The sequence below is a fragment of the Sorex fumeus genome, unplaced genomic scaffold (assembly GCF_029834395.1).
Source record: "Sorex fumeus unplaced genomic scaffold, SorFum_2.1 ptg000036l, whole genome shotgun sequence".
Taxonomy (NCBI): Eukaryota; Metazoa; Chordata; class Mammalia; order Eulipotyphla; family Soricidae; genus Sorex; species Sorex fumeus.
This window is the reverse complement of record NW_026606093.1, coordinates 10,402,146-10,425,823: the sequence shown is the minus strand read 5'-3', so window position 1 is coordinate 10,425,823 and position 23,678 is coordinate 10,402,146. Positions and strand designations below refer to the sequence as shown.

At 36.4% G+C, this 23,678-nt stretch overlaps 1 protein-coding gene across 1 annotated transcript in view; it reads right to left on the bottom strand.

Annotated features, from left to right (window-relative positions):
* TMEM117 (transmembrane protein 117) overlaps window positions 1–23,678 on the bottom strand; it is a 497,557-nt gene that overhangs the window by 208,523 nt on the left and 265,356 nt on the right. The window contains exon 4 of the mRNA XM_056117749.1: window positions 22,845–22,944. Coding sequence (XP_055973724.1) covers window positions 22,845–22,944 — 100 coding nt within the window. The remainder of the gene's footprint in view (window positions 1–22,844; window positions 22,945–23,678) is intronic.

Here is a 23,678-nt window from a genome sequence, read left to right as displayed (position 1 = left end):
GGTCTTAAGCATGGCTGGGTTTCAGAGGTCTTCAGCTGCTGGGGCTCTGCTCGGGGTGGGGAGGGAAACTCAAGCCCACCTCAATAAGAGGCTGTGCGACCTCTTATTGTCTAATTCCTGCTCTCGAAGAAGCCAGCAGGCTACCGAGAGTATCCTACCTGCATGGTAGAGTCTGGCAAGCTCCCCGTGGCGTATTTGATATGCCAAAACCCAGTAACAATGATGGGTCTCATTCCCCTGACCCTCAAAGAGCCTCCAATGTGGCACTTGCTAAAATCTCAGGACTAGGATGAATGGAGAGGTCACTGGTGCCTGCTCAAAGAAATCGATGAACAATGGAATGACAGTGATACAGTGAATCATATATATATATATATATATATATATATATAAATTATTTAAATTCAGGCCTAAAACAACCCCACAAAAAAAAAAACACTGTAGACAATCAAAAATAACAAAAATGAAAACTTGAAACACCTATAAATATTTTAGAACATAAGTAGAAAAACTTTCTCTCTAAAAATTTCAATAGTAAATGTTGTAGTACTTTTGGTTTGTTTGTTCTCTGTCACAGCTTCTCAATTCTGTCAAGCCATAAAAGCAACCATAAACAACATGCAAACAAATGATGCGGCTATGTTTCAATAAAACTTTATTTGTAATTTAGTCCCACACCAAGTTTCTCCCAACAAGAGGAGTTCCTTTTCCTTACCTTCTCCTTCCAATAAACTTTCTACTTTCTAAGAAAGAAAAAAAGCAAACTTCACCAACACCATGTAAAAAATGGGAATAAATAGCTTTTCAATAATTTTCTGATATAAATGACCTGAACCCACCAATCAGGAAGCACTTTGTGGTTAGAGAGATCAGAAAACTGAGCCTAACTCCTGCTCAAAGTTGATATACCTGAACTGTAGTGACAAACACGCCTCAAAGTACAAGACTAAAAAACAATCAGACAGCAAATAGAAACCAAATATCGCTGACAGTGATGTACAGACATCAAAGAAAATAAACTTTAAATTAAAAGAGGATATTGGAATAAAGATGGGCATTTAAAATGACCAGAGGATCTATACATTACTTAGACTTAACACTACTTACTCAATGAAGGAACATCATATATATGAAGCAACTACCAAGAAGTGTGAGAAAAGATATAAATAGTAACACAATAATGATGATTTTTTTTCATTGATTAAGGTTTTGTGACTTACAAAAATGTTTTTGGTAGTTTCCCTCTAACCACTGGATAGATCAACCAGACTCCACTAAAAATTGTTAATTAAATATTGTACTTTAAAGAATAAATAAAGGTGATGGAGAGATTGTACAGAAAGTAGGATGCTTTCCTTGCACACGGCCAATCCCAGTTCAAACCCTGGAATCCCATATCATCCCCTGAGTACTGTCAGGAGTAATTCCTGACTGCTCAGCCAGGAGTAATTCCTGAGTGTTGCTGGATAAGTCCATAATGCAAAATAAAGAAAAAAGTAACTAAAAATAATTATAGGGTTTTCAACCCCAAAATAGCCAAGTACGTATTCTTTTTCAGTGCATATTGGACATTCTCCAGGAAATATCACCTACTGGAATACAAAATAAATGTTTATACAAAGAAAAAGATACAAATCATGTCAAGTATCTTCTCAGACCACAGTGCTCTGGAGATAAAAATGAAAAAACACACAGAAAGCTAGGAAAAACTTAAACACTTGAGAACTAAGTAGCACATTAATAAGCAATGAATAGACCAAGAGGAAATCAAAGAAGAAATAAAAAGATTTCTGAAAATGAAAATGAACACACAATTATAAGACATATGGGACACAACAAAAAATTCTAAGTGCGAAATTCACAGCAATAAAGGCATTCATCAGATAATAAAAAGGGTTTTCATAAATAAACTAACTTCATATTAAGAAACTAGCAAGAGTAAAAAGTACAAAATTTAAGGAAAAAATAATTAAAATAAGGGCAATAATCCAGTAATCAACCATATTAAAATTAAAACCAAGACTAAATGTCAATAAAGCTGATTTATTGTTTGACTGGTTGGTTGGTTGGTTTTGGATTTGAGGCCACATCCAGCAGTTCTCAGGGCTTAATTTTGGCTCTGCACTCAGAGATCAGAGCAGAGCAAATGGACCATTGTTGGTGCTGTAGACTAAAACCAGTTTGGACACATACAATACAAGCATGTTAGGCAAGTACCCTACCAGCTGTACTATATCTCTCCAGTCCTCAAAGAGCTTTTTTCTTAAAATTTTTTATTAGTGAAACACCATGAGGTACAGTTGTAGAATTACAAATTTTTGTGCTTGGTTTTCAGTTATACAATGATCGAGTACCCATCCCTCCACCAGTGCCCATTCTCTACCACCACTAATCCCAGTAACCCTCCCATCCCAAAAAGAACAAATAATATCAACAGAACCTTAGAAATATTAACATAAATAAAAGATAAAACTAATAAATCATATAAGAAAGAAAAGCAAGATGCTTATAAATATTACACTGAAAACAAAACATCACATAAGTATGAACAATTTTATGCCACTTAATTAGAATTAATGAATAGATTTTAGAAACCTATAACCTCCCAAGACTTAATCAGGAAAAAGTAGAAAGCTTCAACAGACCACGTGCATGTCATAAACATTAAAACATTTAAAAAAAATGTCTCTGGGCCAGAATGATAGTACTCCGGGTTGGGCACTTACCTGTGCATGGTCCTCTATCCCGACCAAGAGTGATTCCTGATTGCAGAACCAGGAGAAGGCTCTGCAAAAATACAGATCTAGCCCCCAAACAAACAGAAAAACTATGTAAAGCCAAAAGTCGAGATCAGACAGGTTCACTTGTGAACAACTGCAAATCTTCAAAGACAAATTTCCTACTTTTCTTAAATTCTTTCAGAAAGTTGAAGAGTTGGGCTGGAGCGATAGCACAGCGGGTAAGGCGTTCGCCTTACAAGTGGCCAACATGGCCGACCCGAGTTCGATTCCTCCGCCCCTCTCGGAGAGCCCGGCAAGCTACCGAGAGTATTCGATATGCCAGACACAGTAACAACAAAGTCTCCAATGGAGACGTTACTGGGCCCGCTCGAGCAAATCGACGATCAACGGGAGGGCCTTTACCTTTACCTTTTATTTCTATGAAGCCCACCTTACACCAATGCCAAAAGCAGAGAAACCCTTCAAAAGGAACTGCAGGTTAGCAGAACAGGAGACTGAATTACAATAACTAAACTTGAAGTGTGCTTGTCAAGAGGGCAGGCTGAGAGGCGGGAAAGGACTTTGGAACACTGGTGGAGGAAAGTTTACACCACCAGTGGTGGAAGTGGTGTTAGAACATCATATGCTTAAACTCTATTAGGAACAACTTTGTAAATTATGGAAACTTAACTTTTTAAAATTAAATAGAAAAGAAAACTATAGGCAAATAATCCAAATAACATAGACACAAATATCAATATCCCAGAGACCTAAATTCAACAATACAAAGAAAAGGATTCTACACCATCATAAAATGGAATTTATCCCAGTGGTGTAAGGATGGTTCAATGGAGTCAAGTCAATTAATGTGATATACCACATAAATAAATGGAAAGATAAAAATAATGTAAATACATGTATAAATCAGAGAAAATATTCAGTGACATTCACCACCCATTATGATTAATAAATCACTTAACAAAAATTTGAGAAATAATTCACTTCTGTATTTATTTAAAGTGCAGACAATATATCACAAACCCACAGCAAATAACATAATAAATGGGAAAAAATATTGGAAGTCTTTTCCCTAAAATCAGGAATAAAACAAAGAAGTAACTTTCACCACTAACCATTTCACCATTCAACATTGTATCAGAAATCCCTGTTTTAGCAGTAAGGTCAGAAATTAAAGGGACACTAGTTGGTAAAAAATAATTCAAACCATCACTTTTCACAGATAGCTAGATATACAAAGAAACAACAAAATTTGCAACCAAAAAAATTTTAGGCACAATAAGCCTCTACAGTGAAGTAGCAGACTAAAAACTCAAACACTGAAATTTGTTGCATTTTTATGTACAATAAGGTAGAAAATAAAAAATTAAATTCTTCTTGCAATTATGTCCAAATCATTTAGAAGAAGCTTTAGCACAATAGTTCAATAAGTTTAATATATTATTATTGTTACTATAGCAACTATTATAATTTGATTGGAATTACCAATATGAATCAGAACATTGATAGTAATTTTTATGATAGTATAAGGCCATTATAGATGGCCTTATATATAAGAATATAGCATCATTTAATAGCTATTTCCTATTAAAATGATGATGATGTATATTATAATTTTTAAAACAATAAATAATGATGTCCTGATTTATTGATGGAGTATTTTGCACTGTAATCAATCATTTCTTGTCATCATCTTGGTGTTAATGGATAATAATACTGTTGACGGGAGTGAAATTGGTCAAGGCTCAACAGAAAATGGAGGTTTCTCAAAAAAAAATTTTTTTAAGAATAGAATTACTGTATGCTCCTGTAATTTGACTTTCTGGTATCTATCTAAATACTACCAACTATTTAGATAAAAGTCAAATTACACATATTCTCTGCAACATGATTTACAGTAGCCAACATCTAAAAAATAACCTAAGTGCCTATCCAGTATCACATGCATAGATAAAGAAGATGTGTCTTATTTACATAGAGGGATACTACTCAGCCTTTAGGAGATGTATAATTTTAGATTTTGCTGCAATGTAGCTAGAACGGGAGTCAGACCACATTAAGCAAAAAGTCAGAGAGAACTATAGTATGAGGTCATTCATGTCTGGTAAATAAGCTAAGTAAAGGAAAGGACAATGGCCAATTGGAGAGAGAAACCTTAGAATTTTACTAGAAACTGAAATGATCAATGGGAGAGATAAGGGGAAAGTGAGCTAAAAGGTCTCAATGAACTGTAGTGGAGTTCTATTGACTTTTTGGTGGTAGGCATGGGGGTAACACTGTACCCCTAAAATATCAACCCGTACATATTTGTAAAAGAAGTTGCTTATATAAAATATAAATTAAAATATAAAAGGTACTATATAAGAAAATAGAGAACAACCTATACATATTTAATTTCTTTTTTTGTATCATTTTCATTTGGGGGCCACACCCAGTGGGCACAGGGTTTACACCTGGAGGTTCTTGGGGAGTGACTATCTATACCAGTAGGAATCAAACCGTGGTTGACCATGTGCAATGTGGAACATTAATTATATTTAATTATATACATTGTACATAAATGTGTCATATGTGTCAATGTATATAATTTAGTAACAAAACAATTTAGGTGCTGAATAAAATTAAACAATTGACTTGGTAACCCAAAAGAGTTAATGGTGTTTGCAAATGTATGAGTCTTCCTCCAGGGAGTGACTTGGACATTTACAATTTTTCCATATTTTTTTTTTATCCTGGAACACATTCTGGAACACCTTCACATTGTTTTACAGGATCCTGCTAATTAACAATCTGCCACTTATCTTTCAATCTTCCTTCAGTCAAAGTATTTGTACCCTTATTTTCTGATTTGAAACTAAAAATCTGGGCATAGATGAGCATTACCCTAAGTGGTCTCATCTTTTTTTGTACTTTATCATTTAACATCAGCATTTGTTTCTCATCAAGTACTTGGTAACGTTGATTATTATTATAATTTTTTTACTTTTTGGGTCAGACCCAGCGATGCTCAGGGGTCTGCACTAAGGAATTACTCCTGGCGGTGCTTGGGGGACCATATGGGATGCCTGGGATCAAACCCAGGTCAGCCGCATGCAAGGCAAACGCCTTGCCTGCTGTGCTATCGCTCCAGGCCACATTGATTATTTTTAAAGTTACATTTATTACTTTAAGAACCATATGATTTATTCTATCTTATTAATAATTTCAGCAATTTTAAAACAAGTATAATCCGGTCAGCACTTTAACTTCTAATTGTATGCTATGGACAACTATATATATATATATATATATATATATATATATATATATATATACACACATATATATATACACACACACATATATATGTATATATAATCAAATAATTCATAGAGATAAAGAAATTATATGCCTCACAGCTGAGTCTAAATCTTGAAATTATCTGGTTGTACATTATCTGCATAACCAAGCATAAATAGGCAAGGCGTCATCAAAAATTATGGACTCACTGTTCGCAGGGTGGGAATACTAGCTCAAAACTGAGTTGGTATTTGGTAAACTCCCAAAAGCACAGCAGCCCTACAATTGTTTCAACCTGATTAACCATTCACATCTACACATTTGTTTTAGAAAAATCAAACCATTTTTTTCGATGAATTTTAGAAAGGATGGGATTGGGCAAGACATTCTATTGTTTCTTCAGGTAAATGGTGGCAGGCAGAGTCCAGTAAGTAGGAAAATAATGTAAAAGTCCAGAAAGTAGTGAAATAATGTTACCCAAAAGGCATGAAAAGTGAAAAGGCATGGATTTTAAGATGGCAACATTGCAATGAGAAAAAGAACCTATAGTTCTATAGATTTCAGCTGGAGCCATAGCACAGCGGGTAGGGCGTCTGCCTTGCACGCAGCCAACATGGCCAACCCAAGTTCGATTCCTCTGCCCCTCTCGGAAAGCCCGGCAAGCTACCGAGAGTATTCGATATGCCAGTCACAGTAACAACAAAGTCTCCAATGGAGACGTTACTGGGCCCACTCGAGCAAATCGATGATCAACGGGAGGGCCTTTACTTTACTTACTTTACTTATTTAGAAAAGTAGGTGTGATTAATAAAGATGTCATGGTGTCCACTGCTCACCTGTTGTTATTCAAAGACCTAAAAAAACTTAATTACCACCCTCTCTATATAATGTTTCTTTTACCCTATATTACCAACTATTCCAAGGTATAATAGAACTTTCCAGAAGTTTCCTTCCTCTCACCAGCACTAGTGATCATACATGTATGACCCCAGTCTCTCAGAATGTTGGAAATGTGTGCTATGCGATTCTTACTGCCTTTCTTCTTCACCTACACATTAGCTACAATCTCTCAGTCAGCTGTAACACAGCAAGGGTGCTTAAGAATGAGGCAGACACTGACTCAATTGAAAACATGATCAATAATCATTATTCCTGTTGTGCATAATCTCTAAAATTGACTTTTATATGGCCTTGGATATTTTAAAGTTCCAAATGCAATTTAACTTTTATAATAACATTTCTAAGTTTGCTATTTTCAATTTTTACTAAAACACCCTATACTAGATGCTTAAAACTCAAGCTATGGTTAATATTTAAGATGCTACGACAATCAAATATTAAATTTGAATAAAAAAATAAAAGGTTTCAGCCTTTCTTAAAAATCTCTATACCTGAAAAAAAATTAATGAAATCTTATGTAGAGTATTGTCAAACATATTTAAGATGTGTCAAACTGCATTTTCAACCATGAATTTTGCTTAATTCCTTAAGACTTTATCTTGGTTTATGTTTACAAATATTAGGGACTTGAATATTAGGGATCTGAGCTTCTGTCAAGAGCTACTTCACTTCAAAAGTTATTGTTATTTGTGCAAATCTTTTCTCCAAACATCTGAATTAAAATCTGCACTTATCATACCATAATTTCCCCTACTCCTGATTTCTTATATAGTCACACCTTAATTGACTTCAGGCTTTACGCTTATAGGCTAGTGAATGACCTACTGTAAAAATAACACAGTAGGAAAATCTAATAAGAGGCTTCTGATAGTTATCCTTGACTAGGATAATCTCATTTTTCTTATATAATTTCCAAGTTTGCTTTTCAAATAGCATATTTGGTCCTAAATTGCTTTCTTTCATGCGGTTTTTTGTTGGGGCATGTAATCCACATTAGAGAAAAGACAATGTTTAATTAGTATTTTGTTAAATCTTATTTTATTAATACTTTAATAAAGTCTGTGATTTGGACTGCATGAAATTAGAAATGGATTAAAACCATTTAAATGGATAAGGATACATGCAGTCAGGGGTTGGAGGAATAGTACAGAAGGTGGGGCATTTGTCTTGCATGTTGCTGACCCGGGTTTGATCTCTGGAATCCCATATGGTCCCCTGAGCACCTCCAGGAATAATTCCTGAGTTCAGAGCCAGGAGTAACCCCTGAGCATCGCCGGGTGTGACTCAAAAAAGAAAAAAAAGAATACATGCAATCACCAATAGCACTAATCCCAAAATATTGTCAATAAAACTGTGGTCTGAATGTGTTGGGTAGAGGAGGGGGTGGTATTGGGGGAACTTGGTAGAGAGATCATAGCACTCTGGTTACGGGCATGGAGTAGCAAAACCGCAAGTATAAAACAGTGACACTGTATTACACTATTTAAATATTACACTATTTTAAAATAAATAGCACTGTAGCACTGTCCTCCCGTTGTTCATCAGTTTACTCTAGCGGGTCCAGTAACATCCCCATCGTGAGACTTATTGTTACGGTGTTTGACATATCACTACATCATGGGTATCTTTCCAGGCTTTGCCGTGAGGGTAAGATAGGGTCTTATTTTTATCAGAAGTGAAAATAACGAAGCAATGTTTTATGGATCTTAGAAGTTCAAATTGTTTCCTTTGTCAAGATTTTATTTGAAACAACAGTGTTTCCCATCACTACTTTTTAGTCACTGCCTTAGGGATATTATTTAGCCGCTTAATGCAGTCTCATAATTTTTTTTGAAAAGTATACCTTGAGCATGAATATTTCTTAAAGGATGTACAATTTGATTGCGGACTTCTGTCACAAATTTATTTATTATATTAATAATTATAAATCAGGGAAATTCTGGTAAAGGAAATAAGCTTCCAACATCAGATATGTTTGCAATTTAGAGTTACCCCTAAAATTTGACCTCAATAAAGCTCTCACTTGATTGTTCATTACGTAAAATAGTGAATGCATTAATTCATATTTAGCAGAGTTGTAGGAATGAAAATAAAACACAAATAGAAATATGTTAAATTTACTTCAAAGTTCTCATTGACAAAATTAAAACTTTAAACTTCATTTGAAGATGTTTTTATTTGAGAAACCAAAAATTTTAAATTAAGTAATACTAACAATATAATCTTTTGTGATTTATTTCTTATGTCCGCAGGCCACATTCTCTAATAATTACAAAAAACCAACACACTGCATGAGAAACAGCAACAAAATTTCTAATGTTTCACAAGGATGAAATTAAATAGCAAACTCGAGGGGTCTGACTCTGATAGGAGACTGAATCTAAAGGAATTTTATGGAGATAACCAAATTATGGCTTGACTGTAATTCATTTCTTTAATTTTTGGTTTGGGGGCCACCCCCTGCCTCTGCACTCAGGAATTACTCCTGGCCTTGCTCAGGGGGCCACATGGACATCGGGGATGCAATGCAAGTCAGCCACATGCAAGACATGTACTTTACCAGACTTACTGTCTCATTGGCCCCTGATTTTAATTTTTATTGCCTGAGGTGCCAGAAAGTAGCAAGAAGCTTGTTTGATATCTTTACAGAAAAAATTTTAATGATTTGAGCCAAAGTTCAGTAACTTTGATAGTGGCCAGTTTTTCAGCAAGGTGATACTGTTATTGGAGTCCACTAAATTTATCCTTTTATCAGAAGGAAATCACAGTCTATGTTATTTTGTGAGACTTCCCAAATCAGGGTCCAGAGCAGTATTTTGTAATTATTAATGGGGAAATTTCTTGCCTTTTACATGTGTTTGATTCCTGGCACCACATATGGTTCCCAACAACTGCCAGTATGATTACTGATTGAAAAAAAAATAAGGAGTAAACCTTGGGCACAGCCAAGTGTGCCTGTCCTGACTCCTCTCCTCCCTGAAAAAAAAAAAAAATCAAATCAAGTTCTAAAGGTTGTATAAAATTCATTTAGCATTTAAATTGCCAAAAATAATACGTGGGGCCTTGGGGTGCTGCACTTACTAAAGAATTCTGCCTCTATTCTTTGGTATTCATCCCTGTTTCTGCTGTATATTATTCTACCACCACGAAAAGACTCCTTCCTTTACTTTCCCTACTGTTTTAATATTAAGTGGCTGCATTGGGCTGGAGCGATAGCACAGTGGGTAGGGCGTTTGCCTTGCACGCAGTCAACATGGCCGACCCAAGTTCAATTCCTCTGCCCTTCTCGGAGAGCCCAGCAAGCTACCGAGAGTATCTCGCCCGCACAGCAAAGCCTGGCAAGCTACCTGTGGCATATTCAATATGCCAAACACAGTAACAAGTCTCACAATGTTACTGGGCCCGCTCAGCAAATCAGCAATCATATGGCATAAATAAAAATAATCCCATTCCAAACTTTACGGAATCAGTTTAGAGATATGGTCCCAAACTTGCTTCAAATTAGTGTCCCCAGAGCCATTTAAAAATGAAGTCATCAAAATTTACATACAAGTGGTACTACATGGAAAGTATCATGTTAAGCGAAATGACTCAGAAAGAACAGGATAGACACAGAAAGGTTGCATTCAACTGGGGAACATAAAGTAACAAAATGGGAGACTAACACCCAGGAGTGGCCGAGATTAGTACCAGGAATTTTGCTCCATGACTTGGAGGCCAGCCACATGTGCTAGGGGAAAAGGAAGCTCAGCTGGAGAAGGGAGCACCAAATAAAGGTGTTGGGAGGATCCTCCCAGGATGGGAGAAGCATACTGAAAGTAGACCATAGACCAAACATGATTGCCACTCAATGCCTCTCCTGCAAACCACAGGACCCAAAAGGAGAGAGAGAGAGAACAAAAGGGAATGCCCTGCCACAGAGGCAGAGTGGGATGGGGGGACGGGGGTGGGAGGGTTGCTGGGACCCGTGGTGGTGGAGGATGGGCACTGGTGGAGGGATGGGTACTTGAACATTGTATAACTGAAACCCAAGCACAAAAATTTGTTAAGTCTATAACTGTACCTTATGGTGTTTCACTAATAAAAAAAAAAATCCCAATGCGTTAGCTGCTATCCAAAGTAAGAACCATCTGTAGGCTCAGGACATAGAAATAAGTGAGTTTTTATACTCATCAGTGATTGGGGAAAAGGAAAATTTGGAAACACCATCTTATGGAATTAAATTGAAAATTGATTGGGGTAACCAACTAAACAGCCTGATTCACTATACCTTATAGAATCTATGAGCTTTATATAAACAACTGTTTCCTGACGTTTGTATTCATCCAATATTACCACTGTCCACCATCCTCCCATTGTTCATCGATTTGCTCAAGCGGGCCCGATAATGTCTTCATTTTGAGACTTGTAGTTACTGAATATGGACGGGTAGTTTGCTAGACTTTGCCGTGTGGGCAAGATACTCTCAGTAGTTGCCAGGCTCTCCAAGAGGGACGGAGGAATCGAACCTGGCTCGGCCAGGCTGGCTACGGGCAAGGCAAATGCCCTACCACTATGGGCAAGGCAAACGTCCTACCATTGTGCTATCGCTCCAGCCCCCAATATTGCCATGGTGAAATAATAGTAGGAAAGACACTTCCTTCGCATCTAGACAGCCTGTGTTTGAAACCCTGACACTCCATGTGGTCCCCTGAGTAGCACCAAGAATGATACCAGCCTATTGAGCCAGGAGTAAGCCCTGGATGTCACTAGGTGCTTCCCCCAAACAAAAAAGCAACAAAAATGTAAAAAAAAAAATCAAAATAATATTTCCATGTTGCATAATCATGAAATAGCTATCTTCATGCCATTTTCTTATGGTAAGCCCAAAACAAATACGAGATGAGCTTTAGCTTTTTGTTTATCGAGCTAATAATAGCTGTTCTGACCACACGCATTTCATTAACACTTGGAAAGTTGTTACTACAAAAATGTTCTCTGAATTAAACCAACCCTCTTGAGGCTGAAAATTGAATATAAGTAGGATAAAGATGTTACTTGTCCAAATGTTAATCTTTTACCTTCTGCTATTTCTGTCACATGTCAGCTTCTGACTTACTGCCTTGTTATACAGCATGAAACAGATGAGTAGTGGGCAGAATTTTTGCTAAAGTGATATCTTACCCTTCATTTCTAACACTATCTTTTTTTTTCATTTATTTTATCAAGAGGGCTGGAGCGATAGCACAGGGGGTAGGGTGTTTGCCTTGTACGCGGCCAACCCGGGTTTGATTTCTCTGTCACTCTCGGAAAGCCCGGCAAGCTATCTAGAGTATCCTGCCTGCTCGGCAGAGCTTAGCAAGCTCCCCGTAGCATATTCAATATGCCAAAAACAGTAACAAGAAGTTTCACAATGGAGACGTTACTGGTGCCCGCTCAAGCAAATCAATGAACCGGATCAGTGCTACTGTGCAGTACTATTTTATCAAGTGGGAATTTGGCCTCACCAGGCAGTGCTCAGGGAAAACAAGTGACTCAGTGTGGGTGACACTCCTAGTGGTACCCAAGGACCATGCAGTAACATCTGACTCAGTGTTGGTAACAGTCCTAGTGTTACCCAAGCACCATGCAGTGTTCTGGACGGAACCTGAGTCTCTAACATGCAAAGTATGATCTCAGCCTTTTGAGCTATTCTCCAGATCCTAAACTTAATTTTATTGCTCTTTGTAGAGAGTATGTTTCCTGTTTCAACAGAGATCCTATTGCCCCCTAATATACTCATTTTATCTCATATAAGTAAAAGCTTCACTCTTTTACTAGATTGACCCAGCCCTCAGGGCATTTCAGTTTGCAACTCCAGTATGTATTATTTATGCAAGTTTAAATAAGAAAGCCTCTGTCACTCATTAAACCTTCACCACAAAATGATGATACAGAATACCGAAAGAAAGTTGAAAATATATGAGTAAGCCAAAATAAATCTTGTGATTTATTGATGTTCTAATGAAGCTTACAGAGCAAAGGGCTAAGGAGGGCCCACCAGTAAGAGGAAGCTTACTTTAAACACCATGATCGTGCAACTCCATTTTACATACTAATGCATTCTAAGTAAATACCTATTCCATTGGGGCTTAATATATGTTTATTTAGTGACTAGATTAATAAATGAGTAAGACCCTTAGAAAGGTCTTAGGCTATTAAAGATCCATACTTCTCAGGATCAAAATTTAATGACACATTCTAAAGTGATATATAGATACAACATGTTGACAGGTTGTACATGTGAAAAACTGTCATTTAAATGGAGGAAAAAATGATAATATATGAGGAAATACTGGAGTTAAACACTACTATATAAATGTATACAACTATCAATTAGTAAACTACATTCTGAGTTTCCCATGTACTTTGACAGACACAGTAACAACAAAGTCTCCAATGGAGACGTTACTTTGACAGTAGGAAAACTATTATCTCAAAAATATTATGGGATTGAAGAGAGAGCTTTATTGGTGGTGCATGTCATCTTTTTTCAGCCCCTGAAACTTCATGGTCATTCGCACATTATTGGGAAGAACCTGTGAGCACAGAGTTAGAAGAAATTTGGAGTAGTTTGCGACGAGACATCAAAACTAAATATGCATATACTGATCTCCAGTTATAATCTATTGAAGAGATCAGTGATTTCAGAAAAATATCAAAAGCAAACTATCTTAAAGGTGTGTATAGCTAAAAGAATAAGATTTACCAAGAATATTTAATGTGAATGAAGTGTGTTATTTTTGTATATAATAAAAATAACTTTAAATCATCTTTGAAGAAATATTTTACAGCTCTACTAAATGTAAAAGGAACTTTGTGTCAATAATAAGTACTTAGATAATTCTACATTTTAATTATTTTGTTCCATTTTAATGCACACAGACATATAAAATTATAAGATCATAAGGGCTGGAGCGATAGCACAGCGGCAGGGCGTTTGCCTTGCACGCAGCCAACATGGTCGACCCAACTTCGATTCCTCTGCCCCCTCAGAGAGCCCGGCAAGCTACCGAGTGTATCTCACCCGCATGGCAGAGCCTGGCAAGCTACCTGTGATGTATTCGATATGACAAACACAGTAATAACAAAGTCTCCAATGGAGACGTTACTGGGCCCACTCAAGCAAATCGATGAACAACGGGAGGACAATGACGGAATATAAATTAATTTTCATTTGATTATTGGATGAGATTATATATCTAGCATCTGGTTAGGAAAATAATGATTAATTTTGCTATTTTAATTAATTTAAGAAAATAAAGCACATTTTGATAGGACTACTTAGTTTATTTATTTATTTATTTATTTATTTATTTTTGCTTTTCGGGTCACACCCAGCGATGCTCAGGGGATACTCCTGACTTTGCACTCAGGAATCACTCCTGGCGGTGCTTGGGGGACCATATGGGATGCTGGGAATGGAACCAGGGTCGGCCACGTGCAAGGCAAACGCCCTACCCGCTGTGCTATTGCTCCAGCCCCAGGACTACTTAGTTTACTGAAAATATTTTATTGAGTCTATCTTCCCTAGTTGAAATTGAAAATGCCAAATAGAAATTAGAATAAAGGTAAAGGTAAAGGTAAAGGCCCTCCCGTTGATCGTCGATTTGCTCGAGCGGGCCCAGTAACGTCTCCATTGGAGACTTTGTTGTTACTGTGTCTGGCATATTGAATACTCTCGGTAGCTTGCCGGGCTCTCCGAGAGGGGCAGAGGAATCGAACTCGGGTCAGCCATGTTGGCCGCTTGTAAGGCGAACGCCCTACCCGCTGTGCTATCGCTAGAATAACTATGGTTAAAAAGTATGAAAAAGGGTAAGGGGGAAAGTGCTCAGCTCTTGAAAATTCTTAGCTTCCATTTCTCTTTAATAGCTACAGGTTCATAGTTAACTTTTATGATGTATTTTAAACTTTCATGAGAGGTGTTATAGTTTTCACTGAAAAACTAAAGCTTCTCTACAGGTTTCTTGTTTCATCTCAAGCACTTGTCTCATAGGAACATTACTTTTATTCGCATAGTAGTTAGGAAAAATTGGAGAATTTTAGATTCATTTGCTCTTCCACTTCAGCCAGTAACTTCCATTACTGCTGCAAGCTTGGCTTGTTTCCCTGTGCGATCCCATGTTCACTAAGCTGATTAGGCTAGTGAAAAATCCTGACTAGTGTCAGACCCAGGTCTGGAATTAACCTTAACAGATTTTGTCAGCCATGGCAAAGTCCTTTATTTTCCCACCCTTTTTCAAATATACAAGAACGAAGAAGGAGTCCACTTACTATCGTTCATTATCAAAATATTCTTTCTCCACACAAATGTTTTAATGTCTTATAACAGGGTGTGGTGGTTTTTGGGGGGTAGTGAAGGGTGCTCAGAATGCAGTGTTGAGAATCATTTGAGGTCAGCCACAAGTAAAGCAAGCATCTTACCCCCTGTATTACATCTCTGGCTCAAGAGGTGTCATTTCTTAAAAAGAAATGACCAAGTCTAAGTACTAGGAACTTAACTGTTATCGATTTATTTTTATGTTTATAGGATATTTTGGGCTGGAGCAACAGCACAGCAGGTAGGGCGTTTGCCTTGCACTCAGCCAATCCAGATTGAATTCCTCTGTCCCTCTCAAAGAGCCCAGCAAGCTACCGAGAGTATCCTGCCCGCATGGCAGAGCCTGGCAAGCTCCCTGTGGCATCTTCAATATGCCAAAAATAGTAACAAGTCTCACAATAGAGACTGGAGATGTTACTGGTGCCCTCTCCAGCAAATCAATGAATAACTGGAGGACAATGTTACAGACAGTGTTATAGTTACAGGATATTTTATTATAAATCTCACATACATTATGAATATAAAAATCTTTGGTGCATGAAGAATCCTTGGAACAAAAAATTGCTAAAAGATAGCAATTTCACACAAAGAAAACACATAGTGCTTAAGTAACCAGAAATCGCGGTATTCCAATAATAGGATAATAGTATAATAGAGAGTTGTTTTTTTTACTTTCTTCTAGTCCTAGAAATAACATGCTATCAAACATGCTATAGTTGCCAAATGAATAGGAATGGTCGAGTTTTCTAAAGCTTAAACACAAGCGTGTGGTTAGAATGTGGGGAACTATATCACTCTGCATCTGCAAGGGTATGCATCCCATGTGATAATAGACTTTTAACACACAGCATTGACAGGCATCAGGTAAAATGTATCAGAACAAATTCTATATCTCTAATAATTCTTTCTGATATCTTTGATTAAATATTTTAAAAAAATAAACTAACATGGTAGGATAGTATGGTAGCATTGAAAACTTTGGAAGCATTGAAAACTTTAGAAACAAATTTAATGCTGTATAATCTCCTTTCTCTCTCCCTATTTCCCTCTCATCCCACAGGGCACTAAGAAGATAAAGAAATGTTCTAATGAATAGTTGAACTACTTCTAAAACAACTACAAAAAGAAACATATAGCTTCTCTTTTTCTGTAAATAAAATTAAAATATAGTTTCCTAAATTTTATTTAGATATGTAATTTACAATTTTTTAAATAAAGTCATTTGATCATAAAATAATAATGCTCTAACTCCAAACTCACCATCAGTGTCAACATCATCAATTTCTCAAGGCACCTTCCTTGAAAAAAACTTATTTAGAATTTAATTTCTATATTTTGATTCACCACTCATTTTGTTTGTTTTTAATTTGCTTTTGTTCTGTGGTCATACCTGGCAGTGCTCAGGGTGTACTCCTGGTTTTCGAGCTCAAGGATAACTCCTAGATGAGATCAGGGGGTGATATGGGGTGCCAGATACCAACTCCAGATCAGCTGTGTGAAAGGCAAGCACCCTATCTGCTGTACAATCTCTCCAGTCAGAGTCATCATTCTTTCTACTACGTTATTAACTTTCATGATTAAGAAATGTAAAACTCCTCCTTGGTTCTGAGTCAAATTCAGACAAATTATTGATAGATAATTTAAAGGTATAGGACACTATGTCGGTAAAAGCATTAAAATAAATGTTTAGATAAAAGGACACATGCCTTGAGGAAAAGCCAAGAAATATAAATAAAATATACTTAAATTTAAAAATGCAAAAACTGAATTGGGAATAGGAAGGATAAAAAGTGAACATGTCCTTCCCTTAATAGGAATATCTGTGAGAGAGGTCATTAACATTTTTCATACAGTTAAATTCAATATATTTTCCCTAGGTGTCCTTCAGATTTAGAGTAATATTTTCATAAATGATTAATAAATGAATATAAATTACATGCAATATATCTATGATACATTATGGAATTTCTAAGACATAATGAATTTAGGAGAATTATTGCACAACATGCTAAACATGCTAGAAAACATTTTTGTTTCACATCACATTCCACGAATATATTAAAAATCTAGGTATCCTGAAAATTAAGACTATCATCATTATGTTGTCTGAAAATATAAGTTAGATTCTCCTGTCTTATTAATTTTTTAGTGAGAAGTTAATATTTTGAAGGAACATGAAACACGATGCTAAAATATTTATAAATGCATTAAAATATTTATACATGCAAATCCTAAATGCCCATATTTGGTTTTCCTTATATTTTCTAATGGGTGAAAAGGAAATGTAAATATTAACTTCTCCCATAGTCTTTGTTTCAATCAAATCATCAAATAAAATGACAATGTACTCTACCAGTTATGGGCTTTGTCTGTGTAGTAATCAATATTGGTGCCCTCCCTGGATCTCCACCTTCTTCTGGACTATCCCTTCCCCACCAAGAACTTAACAGGTGCCCAGTGGATTTTCCCAGAGGTAGGTACTAAAGTCATAGGACCACATCATTGCCCTGGCCTGTTCCCTCTCAGCCCCTACTCTCTCATCTCCCTATAAATTTCCTTTGAGACCTTCCTCAATTAATCATGTGACCCCAAGTTGCTGAGACATACTCTTCTAGCGTTACTTTCAAAATTTTTTTTCTTTTTGCTTTTTTGGTCACTCTCGGCAGTTCTCAGGGGTTACTCCCTGCCTGCACTCAGGAACTACTCCTGGCGTTGCTCAGGGTACCATATGGGCTGCTGGGAATCGAACCCGGGTCAGCTGCATGCAAGGCAGATGCTCTACCCACAGTGCTATCGCTCCAGCCCTTACTCTCAAAAATTTTAGAGATCTATTATACTAAGTAGTATGGAGTTTTATCTTCACTATATAACACACAATATACACACATATAAAAATGCTTTTAACTAATTAAGAAAATAGACTGAATTAATGAACCAACTCTAAGAAAGAAACAGGCCAAAAAGAGCACAAGAGTCAAACTCTGGCACTGGTCTCGTAGGCCCAGCTCCAATAAATCCCTACTTGTGCCCTTCCATCTGGCATAGATGAGTTGAATGAACTTGCCAACTCTCCTCTTTCAACTTCATGTTTCACAGCTTCAATTTTTTTTGAGCTTGCTAAAGCTACTAATGTTATTTTATTTCAGATATTAAATTAATTCAATAATTTTTTGATTCTGTCATTTTTAAGTATCAGTGGAAAAGAAATAATTAGAAAATTGACATTAATCATAACTTCAAAACTCAAATTCAGACAAAATAACTTCTTGCATGTGATGTCAGTGATATTTCAGGGTACTGTTCATTGACAAACAGTCTTTTTTAGACTAGTACACAACTTTCTGGAAAGTATATAAAGAAAAATTTAAGTGAGCAGACTCTTCAGTTTCTACAATCATGAAATGACAGTTCAAAAAACAACTAAATTTGAATTATATATGCATACATTTAATTATTTAAAATTATTTTATATATTCATTTTTTCTCTAGAAGAAATATTTTATTATCAAATAATAGATATTATTTTCTTACTCTGTTCTGTTCCAGATTTTTGAATAAATACTAAATCCAGAATGCTATCATTTATTTTCAAGTACACCCCATTCTTTAATTCTCTCTGCCACAGCCAACTGAATGTTAACCAATTTTCTATTTTATGTAGTAATAGCTCTGCTTAAGTGGATGAAAGGATAGATCTGAACCAGCTAGAGCCTGGAGCGGAACTACACTACTAACAGTAATAATGACTATTTAAAGAACAGTTTAGCAGGATGTGAAATGTTCAATCTGCTTTACCAAGGAATGTCTTTTATACTCAAAAGTTACATCACCATTCAGGGTGGATTTTGTAAAACATCTGTTACTTCCATTCAAGGATGCTTACAAGCATATATCCTGGTTATAGAAACATGTTGTGCAGGAACCAGTACAGAATCTTATTAGTGGGCAGATGAATAACAGCCTCCCTTGAAATTTTTTATGTTCAAGAATCTCCATTTTATAGCAGTGTCACAATAGCAGAATAAGGAAAACAGAAACATTAACTCAGCGCCTCTATTTTCTCATTGTGTATCTACATGCTCTTTAAATATTTCTTGAGCATCTCTTTTTTGTTGTTTCGGTTGACTCTTAGCAATGCTCAGGATGTGCTTCTGGTTCTGTACCAGGGTTTGGAGAACCATATGGAGTTCCAGGGCCCCAATTTGCATCAGGCACATACAAGTCAAATGCTATATCCACTGTACTATTTCTCTAGACCCAAACATCATTTTTTTAAATTTTTTTAAATTTTTTTTTAAATTTCATTAAATCACCGTGAGATAGTTAGAAACTTTCATGTTTGGATTACAATCACACAATGATCAAATACCCATCCCTCCACCAAATGCTTGGTATTATCTTGGAGGATAGTAATATAATTTTGAGATGACTGGCTTTACATCTCTTTCCAAAAGGTTTGTAATAGGGTAAACGAGAAAGTTTTGCCTCGTAATCAAGCAGGTTTTTTAAAAAATGTATATAGTAGCAAACATAAATTTGAATTATTACATCTTTAAAATTATAGAAAACATGTGAAAAGCAAGAATTTTGCCACTCAGATATTCAAAGAGATAATTTATGAACACATACCGTAGGCACGAAAGGGGCCAGAGACAGTACAAAGTAAGGTGTTTGCCGCACAAGACTGACACATTATTCCCAGCACCACCAGGAGTAATTCCTTAGTGCACAGCCAGTAGTAATCCATCAACATTGCCTGGCATGGCCCTCAAACAAGCAACATCAACAAAGTAGGTATAGATAAGATAGAAAAGTAAGATTTTTTTTTTATTTTATCTTGGGGGGGGGGGGGGCACAGTCTATGGACACTCAGGTCTTATTCCTGGCTCTTAACTCAGGAATAATTCCTGGTGGTGCTCAGGGGATGGTAAATTGCGTGGGATCTAACCCAAGGAAGCTGCGTGTAAGGCACGTTCTATACCTACTATACTATTTCTGGCACCAAGAGTAGGATACTTTAGGGAGTGATAACACAACAGGTAGGGCGTTTGCCTTGCACGTGGCCGACCTGAATTCAATTCCCAGTATCCCATATGTTCCTCTGAGAACAACCAGGAGTAATTCCTGAGTGCATGAGCCAGGAGTAATCCCTGTGCATCACTGGGTGTGACCCAAAAAGAAACAAAAATGAGTAGGATATTTAAAAAAAAATCTTTCAAAAATAATTTCCTTGGTACAGCTTTAATAAAATTAATCAAATTTCTTTTAATTTCCTTTATAATCCATCTACAAAATTCTATCCTTATAAATGTAAAGGTATTTTCAAATGAAGTTATTGCCTAAACTTGCCTGCTTATATATGCTTATATATAAGCTCTGAGTTTAAACAAACAAACAAACAAAAGACCTCTTACAGCAACACACCATTTATAAAACAAGTGGTATAAAAATCTGAAGTAAAGTCAGTTGGAAAACTAAGTTATTTCATGTATGCATAATATTGCTTCATGACTGACATTTTTCCAGGAGTGATAAACAAATTAGTAAAGATAATCCTGGGACTATGGAAAAGCCAACAAAAGGTAACTATTTCTTGAGTTAATACATAGTATGTGATTTTCTGATTAAAGTATGCTTTATGATGACCTCAAGAATTTACCACCAGAACTCCCTTCTGCAGGCCAAGGCTAATGATATCATTCTCATGAAGCACATTGCACCTGCTGTTGTTAGAGATAAGCACTAGAGCAGGAGACATTTCTAAAAGGAAATAATCCCGGTACTATAAAAGAGAACAAAAGAGTATAGAAGACAGGCCCATTGTAAATGTTTGCATATCCACTGCCACTTAAACCCACTTAAACATAGAAGGGCTAGAGCGATAGCACAGCGATAGGGCGTTTGCCTTGCACGCAGCCAACATGGCCGACCCGAGTTCGATTCCTCCGCCCCTCTCGGAGAGCCCGGCAAGCTACCGAGAGTATCTCGCCCGCACGGCAGAGCCTGGCAAGCTCCCCGTGACGTATTCGATATGCCAAACACAGTAACAACAAAGTCTCCAACGGAGACGTTACTGGGCCCACTCGAGCAAATCGATGATCAACGTGAGGGCCTTTACCATTACCTTAGGCATAGAAGAGGCTATGATTTCTGTCAACTGAGGAAAAAAAGATAAAATTGGAAAACGTTGCTGTAGAACTGCCAAGACTCCTAAGCTCCTTACTAAGGGTATGGAGAAATGGATGGACAGTTAATTACTGAGAGGTCAATATATAGCATGGCCTAAGCCATCCAGGGATTTGTTTGATGCATATATTCCTGACTGAATGTAAAGTCAGTTAACAAAGAAAATGGTTTATATGTGCATTACAACGCTTCAGGGTACAAAGTTTGCTGATAATTTCAAGATGTATATTATTCCCACAGACAATCCTGGACATATGTCAAAGTCATATAAAAATGACTTTGGTTCACACCCAACAAGGCTTACCCTTGGTTCTGTACTCAGGGATCACTCCTGATCACACAGTCAAACCAAAATACAGATAATATTAATAGTTAATTATCTAGCAAATTACTTTATGATGAAGGCAACTAGGCTTATTTATCTGCCCCTTCAATGTATAAAAGACACACACAATCTGGAAGATACATGAAATTTAACTTTACAGAGCTTGATGCGCAATAGGAAGAGAACCAAAATATTTCTCAGACTGCTGAATGTCAGTCTTCCTTGTGGATTTCATTCACACTCACCATATGTGCCTAAAATCATAGAAAATTTTTGAATTTTTTTAAAGTAAATTTCTCCATTTGAAAAACACATAACAAAGCATACTTTGGTTTGTTATGTCAATAGTCACTTGCTTTCCACGACAGTCATTTTGTAATTGATATTCATTTCATGATGATAAATCTATAGATAAATGAAGGTCAAAGTTAGTTTAGACTCTTCTTACAAGAAAAACTATTATTTTTAATGTTTTAAATGAGCACATACATTGACATATACATATTAATATAAAAATTTACTGCTTCATCAGTAAATAGAAATGTTAATAAAATTGATGTGCTCTGGGAATCCTCCCTGTATGACTGTGTTCTTAAAAAAGAAGAATGTGTTCATTAGCACTTCTACCTATATCTCTTGGGGAAAGGTCAATCTTTCCTGCAACATAAACAGAAAGAGTCTCTGGCTAGTCTGTTAATTTAAAGAGAGGAAAAGATGAATGGAATGAAAGCACAAGAAAGTTAAGTGACTTTTCAAATCATTTGGTGAAAATTATTACATTTATTCATTTTCAATCAGCTCTACGAAGAACTGAAAGTATTTTTTGGAGTAGTAACCTATAGTACATCAAATGCCTTAAAATGTTAAAAGAAAAGTTATCAGGTTACCTAGGAGATACAAAATGCACTAGTAGATTTTGAAGAAACTGTGAAGGTAAGCAGAAGTTTAGAAAAACCACAGAGTAAACTATGGAATTGCCTGAACCTTCCTTAAAATCACAAGAGTAGAACTATGCCTATCTGACATTATAAAATATCCTCCATGAGATGTATGAAATGGTGAAATCAAAGGTTCTTACCATCCACGCGGTCACAAAGTCGCCCATCCAGGTCCCTACTGCAGCTATTTTCATGAAATTTTCATTTCGTAAGCCCATGTAATCTGTGATGATATACGCTCTGTGGAAGCAAACACACAACATTGTCCAAACTCAGAGAGCTGTAGAGCCAAAGGTTTCCATTTCGGTAAGATCTAAAAGAACTTGGCCCTGTCAGCAAGCATTCCAGCTTTTTGTCTCTTCATATACCTTCACATAAAAATCTGAAAGGCTAGGGAGAGTTCTGAAGATGTATAGGCAGTTACTGTATAGGTCAGTCAAGAATGACTGTGGTAATATCAATCATCATATGCATTTTATTTTGAGATGTAAGCCTAGAAAAAGCTTTTGAAAAAAATCAAACAGAAATACTTGACAAAGGCATTTCATGCTCACTCAAGAATAAGGACAACAGAAAGAATTCCTGAGTTAGGGTGACTTGCAAGGGAAGAGATGAACTAAATTTCTTTTGGCTGTATTAGAACTATAGAAAAGGGTACAGACATTGGACTCTAGATATTCTGTAATATATGAACAATGTTTAAAATCATCATATTGGTCCAAGTGATACCACAGTGGGTAGGGTGTTGACCTGGCATGTGGCTGACCAGAATTAGACCCTTGGCATCCCATATGATTCCCTGAGAACCACCAAGAGTAAAAAATACTGAGTACAGAGAAAGGAGTATCTCCTAAACATCGCCAGCTATGACCCAAGAAGACACACACACACAAAAAAGTAATAATCATATTTGAAAAAAAAAATTCCCACAAAAGTAAGAAATATAAACTTTGATTCAAATATCTATGATTTAA